The sequence below is a fragment of the Taudactylus pleione genome, unplaced genomic scaffold (assembly GCF_031769625.1).
Source record: "Taudactylus pleione unplaced genomic scaffold, aTauple2 ptg000314l, whole genome shotgun sequence".
Classification (NCBI taxonomy): domain Eukaryota; kingdom Metazoa; phylum Chordata; class Amphibia; order Anura; family Myobatrachidae; genus Taudactylus; species Taudactylus pleione.
The window spans coordinates 10585067-10595744 of record NW_028284715.1 but is presented as its reverse complement, the minus strand read 5'-3'; the positions used below and the strand labels follow the sequence as shown (position 1 = coordinate 10595744).

The window sequence follows — 10678 nt, the reverse complement described above, 5'->3', positions numbered from 1 at the left end:
TGCCATTGGCGGTGTTTCCACATCATTACAGCAGCAGCTCACCTGTCTCCCCCATTGCATATAATTGAACTGACCCCTTAGTGAATTTATAATCAGTTTCAAGTTATGTGTATATTCTCAGTGGGGTTGAAATGAAGATTTAAAACTCCAAGCTTTTCTGTAGATGTAAACAGATTTAATTTAGTATCTGCCTGTAATTAGCGCCATACATGCGCCATTTTTTCCCGTTGGGAGCAAGATGAAGACTTGACTTGTTAAAAAAATGTTTAAAAAAATGCTTTTATATAAGGGCTTTTTGTTTATTTTAATTCTTTCAGGTGAATTAAGGGTGTTTATGAGCTTATCTGAGCACTTTTTATATGCTCCAAAACAATGTGTCTAATGTATGGTGTATGTATGTAATTGCTCAGTTTATGTTTGCCAATACAGGTTGAGTCTCCCATATCAAAATATTCAGAAATACGGAATTCTATTAGCATGAGTGAGATAGTGAAACCTTTGCTTTTTGATGGTTCAAAGTACACAAACTTTGTTTAAGGCACAAAAGTATTCAAAATATGGTATAAAATTACCTTCAGGCTGTGTGTATAAGGTAATATGAACCATAAATTAATTTCATGTATGTACATCAACTTTGTTTGAGCCACAAAATAATTGAAAATATTGTATAAAATGACCTACAGGCTGTGTGTGTATAAGGTGTATATAACACATAAATGCATTCTGTGTTTAGATTTGGGTCCCATTCCCAAGATATTTTATTATGGTGTGCAAATATTCCAAAATACGGAATATTCCGATATCCAAAATACATCTGGTCCCAAGCATTTTGGATATGGGAGACTCAACCTGTACAATAATTATTGTGCTCCCTCTTGTGGAGATACGAGGGATTAGCTCTACACACGTTTTATTAGCATTTTCTAAACTAGATCTGTAAAAAGGAATCACGTTTTGCTGCTCATTTGTTCAAAGTGTTACAAGGATTTTTGGGACCATACACATAAAACCTGAAGCTGACACATTAACCTTTTACCCACTGTACCATAACCCATCAGATTACTATGAAAGTTTAATATGGTGAATTACAGTGCATCCAGAAAGTATTCACATCGCTTCACTTTTTCCACATTCTGTTATGTTACAGCCTTATTCCAAACTGGAATAAATACATTTTTGTCCTCAAAATTCTACACACAATACCCCATAATGACAATGTGTAAAAAGCTTTTTTGAGATTATTGCAAATTAAATAATTAAAAAAAAGAACTAAGAAATCACATGTACATAAGTATTCACAGTCTTTGCCATGAAGCTAAAAAATTGAGCTCAGGTGCATCCTGTTTCCACTGATCATCCTTGATATGTTCCTACAGCTTAATTGGAGTCCACCTGTGGTAAATTCAGTTGTTTGGACATGATTTTGAAAGGCATACACCTGTCTATATAAGGTTCCACACTTGACAGTGCATGTCAGAGCACAAACCAAGCATGAAGTCATTGTCTGTAGACCTCCGAGACAGGATTGTCTCGAGGCACAAATCTGGGGAAGGGTACAGAAAAATATATCCTACTTTGAAGGTCCCAATGAGCACAGTGGCCTCCATCATCCGTAAATAGAAGAAGTTCGGAACCAACAAGACTCTTCCTAGAGTTGGCCGGCCGTCTAAACTGAGCGATCGGGGGAGAAGGCCCGATTCAGGGAGGTGGCCAAGATCCCGATGGTCACTCTGTCAGAGCTACAGCATTCCTCTGTGGAGAGAGGAGAACCTTCCAGAAGAAAAACCATCTTTGCAGCAATCCACCTATCAGGCCTGTATGGTAGAGTGGAAGCTACTCCTTAGTAAACAGTACATGGCAGCCCGCCTGGAGTTTTCTAAAATGCACCTAAAGGACTCTCAGACCATGAGAAACAAAATTCTCTGGTCTGATAAGACAAAGATTGAACTCTTTGGCGTGAATGCCAGGCGTTATGTTTGGAGGAAACCAGGCACCGCTCATCACCAAGCCAATACTATCCCTACAGTGAAGCATGGTGGTGGCAGCATCATGCTTTGGGGATGGTTTTTCAGCGGCAGGAACTGGGAGAATAGTCAGGATAGAGGAAAAGATGAATGCAGCAATGTACAGAGACATCCTGGATGAAAACGTGCTCCAGAGTGCTCTTGACCTCAGACTAGGGCGACGGTTCATCTTTCAGCAGGACAACGACCCTAAGCACACAGCCAAAATATCAAAGGAGTGGCTTCAGGACAACTCTGTGAATGTCCTTGAGTGGCCCAGCCAGAGCCCAGACTTGAATCCGATTGAACATCTCTGGAGAGATCTGAAAATGGCTGTGCACTGACGCTTCCCATCCAACCTGATGGAGCTTGAGAGGTGCTGCAAAGAGGAATGGGCGAAACTGCCCAAAGATAGGTGTGCCAAGCTTGTGGCATCATATTCAAAAAGACTTGAGGCTGTAGTTGCTGCCACAGGTGCATCAACAAAGTATTGAGCAAAGGCTGTGAATACTTATGTACATGTGATTTCTTAGTTTTTTATTTTATTAAATTTGCAAAAATCTCAAAAAAACTTTTTACATGTTTTCATTATGGGGTATTGTGTGTAGAATTTTGAGGACAAAAACAAATTTATTCCATTTTGGAATAAGGCTGTAACATAACAAAATGTGGAAAAAGTGAAGCACTGTGGATGCACTGTATATTGATTCTAAGGTTTAATGGGACTGCTATGTAAAGTAGAATGGAAGATAGACATATGTTCCACTTGTTGAACGTTGGCGGCTAAAAGGTTAATAAACTGAACCTGTTAACATTATATATTCTGAAATATTTAAAAAACTACGTGTTCGTCCAATCCTCTGATTCACTGGTTTAGCTGGAGTGAATATTGGTCTCATAGGCAACTGGCTGCTGGCCAAAGCAATAATTATTCCCCATCCCAGTAACTTGGTAATATAGGTTACGTGTTTTTTTTTTTTTGTGTCCTTTTGTGTTTTAGTTAACCACAGAACTGTAGCTTTTGCTATAATCTGTTATTGTAACTATTTCTAATATGGTTATTTATATTGATATGAATATTACACTGTATTGTGTTTCAACTTTTATTAGGTGTATTGTCTATTGTAATTTGTAACTATGGTTATGATTAGATCTATGGATATTCTTTAATATATGTACCCTATATTTTCCCTTCCCTCACTTTTGATTTGTGTTTTATTCTGTTCAAATTTGTGAAATTCGCTAAAAATGTTATATTGGGAAAAAACAAACTACGTGTTAAAGTTCTTAGGCTGCGTGAAGGTCATCAATCTGCATTTGTTAACAATAGATCTGTTCCTAATCTTATATGGGAGACTTCTAGACTGGTATTTGTATCCTGTCTTTTAATGTAATTAGAAGAGAATCAATAAGATAATTATAGAACATTAAAACATATTTTTGAAGATCTAGTGGAATAAGGCAACATTCTATTTACATACAAATGAGACTCTAGTCTAGTGCAAACTTTTTTGCCCACATCTACAATAGGTATTTTCCAGTCCCCTCTTCATAAAGTAAGTAAGGTTAGAATGAGTGTTTGGGACTAAAGTCAGGCTGGGGGGGAGGTTTAGTTGTTGTTGTAACATACTGTGTTGTAACTAAAACTTCTCCTCAATGCTTCCAGAGCAGGGGTTCTCAAACTTGTTCATGTTTTCTAGATCACATGTGGATCTTTAAATTGTGAGTTTGTGATACACCCGTGCACCACCTACATACGGTTATAACTAGTCTAGTATTTCTCAACCCCTGACCTCAGGGCCCCTAACAATTCATTGTCCAGACCATCCAGCAGGTGCACAGGTCTATTACCAACTGTCACCATTTAAAGATCCACAAGTGAACTGGATGGACTGAGTTTGAGAACCACTGTTCTAGATGGACACCTCTCTCTGCAGAGCTCCACTGGAGTGGGCAAGCCCAGTGCTAATGCATTAACATCTTCAAGCCTCTATATCTTAAAATCTCCACATATCTAATTCCATCATAGTTATTCGGATTCCCCATATTATAATATCCAACAACCACTTTCGATGGCATGAGCCAAATGAGTTTCCAAAACAATTTTATTTTATGCCCCCACAGTAGTGCCCCAGCCCATACTAAGGCCCATAGTAGTGCCCACATTCTATTGTATTCATTTTTTTTATTATATTTCCTTTATGTTGTCTCCTCAAATGGCTGCTTCCCAAACAGTCTCCTCAGTGGTGCTGGCTTACTTACCTCAGCATCAGTATAGACACACAAAGAGGAGCTACCAGCATATTAGAGCTGGGCAGCAAACCGTTTGTCACAGAGGGTTTTGCCATTGATGGAGGAGAGCCAATGGTACTCTGCCATAGATGGCAGACAGGGTGGCACTGACTTTTTTTTTTCTCCCTCAGCGCGGATATTACAGAGCTCTTCCCCCTTCTCAGACTCCCACTACTCCAGTCGCTGCTTGCACTGTGTGGATGACTTTCATGGACAGTTCACCGTCAATGGTTTGTTGCCTTGAAAGCATAACACTGATGGTGACCTGGATGGTGGACCCTTTGATAGCCAACCCTACAGCAGATGTGATTTCAGCTCACATCCGTTGAAGGCTGAGAATGTCTCTCCCAGCAGCATTGCTACAGTGTTTATTTTGGTGCTGATGCCAAATGTATCCTGGAGTGGAGTCGGGCCCCTTAGCACCTACTACAGTTTGTTTATTATATATGTAACAATTTCATACATCTATTTTTCACCTCACTTCTAACATAGGCAGTAGCTGCTCCTATCAATCTAACATACTTTTACACTTCACCCTTCTCACTAGTGTGATGCCCTGGGGTGGTTCAGCTGGGCCGGTTTGGGGGGTGTCCTGCACCCTGGACTTTAACCCCAGTATTTGAGGGACCTACCCTAAGAGGTTACCTTGACATGGTGGGTAGGCCCATAACCTTGATAATGATTATGCAAAAACATCTATTTATTGAAAAAAATTATTATAGATGTAATTAGTAATGTTGGAGTTGTGCACTGTAATTTTTTATTATGTTCTGCAACATTAGTCTCAACAGGTAGCCCCTCCCATTATCTATATTCAGGGTGCGCAGTCTAGGGTCCTTCTCCATATACCTACTACAGTTACACCCAAGTATGAGTAAGGTTAGATTAGGTATGCCAAACATAGGACCGGCAAAGCCCAAGAACAGGGATAGAAGACACACAGGTTTTAAAATATTGCAACTTTTTATAAATATATAAAAGGTTTAATTTATCTACTGTTCAGCTGAATATACAGGTCATTCAAGTGTTGGAATCTGTGGTTGGGCTAGATGTGCTTCCTGTAGGGATCATGGTCATGAAGTAATTTTTTGAATGTCATTTTTTGTTAATTCAGGGCTTAATAATCACCATGGAGCATCACATGACAGTGTTCATATCACACGATACAGGGTTGCCAATTCCAAGCTTTGCTAAAGTATAAAATAATTCATGTTCAATTTTCCAAGATAAATAACCCAGAGGGCAGAGATGTACTAAACCTTGGAGGGAGCTAAAGTACCAACCAATCAGCTCCTGTCACTTTACAGGCTGTGTTTGAAAAACGATTGGTTAGTACTTTTTATCTCTCTAAGTGTTAGTACATCTCACCCACAGTCAGCAAGTGGTCAGCAGCCATTTTCTTTATTGCCCAAAAGGAAAACCCTGCTTGCACGTTATCTAGCAATTCTACATTGCAGCTTAAATTTTCAACACTGTATGAAGATTTGGGAGAAATATTTTTATTTAAATGTCAAAAAGGTAGAACACAAGATACAGTCTGTACACAAAACAGAGAAAACCATTAACAGAAGGTAAAGAGATTTACTCCATAGCTACATTTTCTAAAGTCCAAACTGAAAACAGGCAATTCATTTTTTTGCATATTTAATAATAAAATATAAGCAGTATACAGTTCCACATGTTAGTTGCACAAAACAGTGAAATTCATTAAGGTTAATTGTTTTTTCCCCCTCCAAGGCCCGGCAATGTTAAAATAGGCAGCGTTCTCAATCCGCCCCTTACCCATTCTAGCCATCCTTTACTGGGCCTGATTCAGGGATGGACATAATGCAGAGGTTTGCGCAGCTGAGCGATTAACGGTGGTGTATGCATGTTACATTATCATCATCGGTCGCAGAGACTATTTTCCCGCAGTGTGATTGTCGGTCTTTTGGGATAAGTAATGGGGAGTGGCTGCAAAAACGCAGACGTGTCGCTACCATTTTAGAGCGTGTCGGAGACCGCGACCACGTATGCAGAAAACATGGCTCCGGCATTTGAGTTGGCTTGACCATTCTGTACTGTACATTCACTGTACTCTCTAAACTTTGAGCATTGGAAAAGGAAATATTGTTGAAAGTGCTCAGGAGCAATTTATGCTGCAGAGTTGCACTGAACAGCAAGCTGGGATGCTCATAAAATGGGTCGTACACTCAACATTTTAAATGACAGCTGCAGCTTTTGACAGTGCTTAGTCCTGAGAGGGTTGGTAGAGGAGCAGACGCTCATTGGTATAGAGGATATTTTGTAAGTGACTTATCTAATTATATGCAGTCTTCCAGAGGATTTAATACAGCCAAAAGTAGTGGTCGGTATTAACAGGACATCTCCTTAGATCTTTTATAGCTTTCATTTCCAGTTGTATCAATTTACAGGGATCATACACATTAGCTTATACTTTCCCCTCACTTATTGAATGAGTTCAGTAACCTGTGCAGAATCTGTTGTTGTAAAAACCATTCAACATCAATTACTGCAAAGCAATTGGGAGTCAGGTGATAAAATGACAAACCATTTTGTACTACGTTGAAAGGTATATAGAGTATTGAAATTGTCAATGGGCCTGATTCAGCTTTGGGAACAGAAAGATATTGCAAGTAACTGTGAACCTGGACAAACCATGTTGCAATGCAAGGGGTGCAAATAATTTTAATTTGCATGTAGGGTAAATACTGGCTGCTTTTGCATGTAGCCCACAAATACTGCACAGCTTTATTTTTACACTGCAATTTAATTCAGTTTGGACACCTCCTTCCCGAATCTAAATCTGCCCCACCTGCAGTGCAACATGGTTTTACCAAGATGGATAATTACTTGCTATATCTTACTCCAGTGGTCTCCAACGTTAATTGAGGTGTTAGCTACTTTAGAAAAATGAAACCTCCTGAAGAGCTACTAAAAAAAAAAATCTGGCTAATAACCGAACATTTGAAGGTAATTTAATGAAAAGTAGAAAAAAAAATGTTTAATAGAAAATAATGCATTTAATTATTACAGTGGTATTATTGTAGTTTGTAAATAAAACTTAAGCACAGGCACATTTCACTGTTCATTACCGGCTGCAAGGGGGAACGTGCAGTAGAGGAGCAAAAGGCAGGGCTGCTGTGTAATTTTCCGGCAGTCACTCGCTCCATCGTAGCGTAGACTTAGTGGGTGGAACCACGGGGAAGGATGTCAGGTGATTGCTGTAGAGGCTGCAGCAATTGCCTGGAGGGGATTCCCTGTGGCTCCACCCATGGCGTCAATGACACGGGGAGCACACGTCAGAGGTCACTTCCATCTAGATGACTCAGCAGTACTGCAGCTAGGCGAGCTACCAAAATAAAGACCGCGAGTTATAAGTAAGTCGCGAGCTACAGGTTGGAGACCACTGTCTTACTCTATTCCCAAAGCTGAATCAGGCCCTATATTCACAGAACAGTCAAGAAATTATACTTCCTTAGGCAACTTTACACTTTTTTTTTTTTATAGTAAAAGTAACTGACTAAAATAAAAAAAGAAATAAAAATATTTACAGACTCATAACAATGAAAGTATTTTCAAATAAGATTCAGTTACAATGTCCAAAAGGAATTAAATTGCAACTACTAACGTCTAAAGCAGCACATTTAAATAGATACTGCAGTACTATTAATATGTACAAAAGAAAATAAAACATTAGGTCAGTTTTTATCCCTTTAATCACATATAAGAAAAGTTATGTGAATGGATTTACAAACATGGAATTAGTGAAAGCTCTGAATGTAAGTTACGCCAATCATGTGTCCGTGTCTACAACCTCAACTATTTCCAATATGGGCCCCTAACAGTGCAGCTGACATAACGTCTAACCTGTGACCCTCACCTAGCTCCCAACACCAAGATCATACTTGTCTAAGTGGTTGATGCAGGGGGGGAGGTGATAACACGTTCCCTTTATCACGTACTGCACAGTGCTGAACAAAGTTGCAAATTGCGTCCTTGCATAATTCAATAACCAAGCCCGCTTCTCAAGAAAAACATTGAAGATAGGAGGGTGGTCTATTCTCTCTGAAGTCTGTAAGAACTCCCCTGAAATTCGCGTATCTCCCAGACAATTCCACAAGACTAGGCAAGTACGCCCAGTAGTGGAGATGATCATTTTATGGTCTGAACCAATCAAGTAACTCACTCATTACGTCACATCAACATTTAAGGTCAATATATGACAATATTAAATGTTATTACATCTCAAGAGACACAATTTGATATTCCGCTTAATAGATGCTTCGTACATTTCAGAAGTCCAGGCCAGCGAGCTGCTACGATAAGGTAGGAATATTTATCAACTGCGGATTGCTGGCTATGAGCTCACGGTCTGTGAAATAAAATACTAGGCAAAGTAACATTGATAAAATCATATTCCTTTAATGGCCCTGAATATTTTATACCCAAGTTGTCTTATAGGAACCTAGGATAGATTTGGTCGTACATAAGAGACGAACAGATAACCTTTACATATATTTACGTAAAACTTTCAAAAGATAATCAGAACTGTTTTATCAGCTTTTTCCACATTTATATATAATGTTTACCTTACATTAGCCCAGAGCAGCATGTTCACATGCTGTAGAATCCATAGAAGTCTTTCCTAGCTCACAGATTCCAACTTGTCTAGTGTTCATGAACTATTGCGGTCAGCAATTCTAAAAGTATAGGTACTTAGCACGGGTTGGGTACGGGATGCCGAAGTTCAGGATCCCTAATGGGATACAATCCCGAAACAAGAAGGTAAGTATACTACCCTTCCCCTATCCATTCCTCCCTCCCAGCAGCCTAACCCTCCCCTTAGCCCCAAAACTTACCGTTGGGTTTCCAGCACCGGCATCCCGATAGCCAGGATATAAACTACATCCCCTTGTTACAATATCAATTTTGTCAGCAGTACTATATCCATATGGTGTTACCAGCACTTAATTACAATGGTTTTGTATTGTGATTTTTAAGCACTTTATTAATATTACTTTAAATGTGTAATGATCAAGTTATAGATTCACTGTCATGATCTCGCTTTTGTATGCAACTTATGGATTAAGTAAAAGGAAAACTAAACAAGATAAAAATACAGAGACTCTCTGTATTAATGTTTGGTTAATAAAAGCATTTTTATGACATTATGGCCATGTGTCATTTTTATCACTCAAACACATGAATGTTATATGTTTCTTTATATAAAATATTAAGTCAGCCACACTGTCCAGGCTCATCCTGCCACCCACTGCTCATGCAAAGTCGTTGTATCACGGTCGGCTTACACTTGGACCTTTCAAGATTCACATAAGCACAGAGCTAGGTAGACAGGCCTAATAATCTGATCAATTCTGATTGGATAATTATCCTGTATTACCTGCATTTTGGGCCCATGCGTATGGCACGGTTGGGGTAATTTATGCTGGCAGTATTGCAGTGCGTTGCTAGCTATATGATTAAACAGTCAGCTTAACTTTGTCATTTATATTTAAATTGCATTTTATAGGATGGCTAGCTGGACACACAGGCGGCTAGCTCTTCCATCACTCCGAGGTCTGCGAATTCCTCGTGATGATCTCTTTATTACACCATATCATTAACATTAATACAGTTTTAACATAGGATAAAATAAAAAAAAACACACACAAAAAGAGAAAAAACAAGTCACAAAGTAGTAATACTTCTGGTCATTCATTAGACCAAATGACCAAGATATAAAATGGCGGAAGATTGAAATGGTAAGGAAAACAGACAAGTCACCATTCATATGGAACCTCTGTTATTCCACAAAGACCCTCGCATTCATTGGCAGCTCCAGGAAATGAATATCATCAAGCTGCGTGGCGTTGCTACAAATTCGCTCATGAATAAGAGAACAGCAGCAAGGAGCAGCTATAGGCCCTTCCTGAATGACATACTAGAAAGTGGCAAGTCCATCCTTTCCAAAGTCCTTTAGGGTGGTACAAGAACATGTCTGAACGCCTCTTGAGAATGCGCAGCTAGTCCCAAGGAATGAGGAAGGGGCGATGAAGAGTGATTCAGTCTAGAGGAGCAGCACCCACAAAGAGCGCTGCACTGGAAAGGAGCAACAGCTGATTGGATGAGCTGGCTTAGCCATTGCCCTAGTGGACTAGTTCAGGCTGGTTCTCCACAAATGGCAGCACCCCACTGACATAGTACGCTATGCCTAGAGAAAGTAGGGCAATAACGATGAGGAGAAGGAGGACCCTCCAAAACCCAAGATCCTCCACAAATTCTTGCCAAGTGGTGCGGAAGCTGGAGAGGACCCCTTCCCCTTGCTGCAGGTTTGGATTCAAGAGGGAATGGCTTTCCATGGCACTGCAAGACAATGAAAC

General features: G+C 39.6%; 1 protein-coding gene across 3 annotated transcripts in view; it reads right to left on the bottom strand.

Moving 5' to 3' along the window:
• Positions 1 to 5778: 5778 nt before the first annotated feature.
• The window catches only part of ANKRD46 (ankyrin repeat domain 46), a 30524-nt gene continuing 25624 nt past the window's right edge, over positions 5779 to 10678 (bottom strand). For all 3 annotated transcript variants that reach the window (XM_088442681.1, XM_088442680.1, XM_088442679.1), the window contains one exon: positions 5779 to 10661. In XM_088442681.1, the coding sequence (XP_088298807.1) occupies positions 10445 to 10661 (217 nt within the window). In that variant the 3' untranslated portion in view covers positions 5779 to 10444. The remainder of the gene's footprint in view (positions 10662 to 10678) is intronic.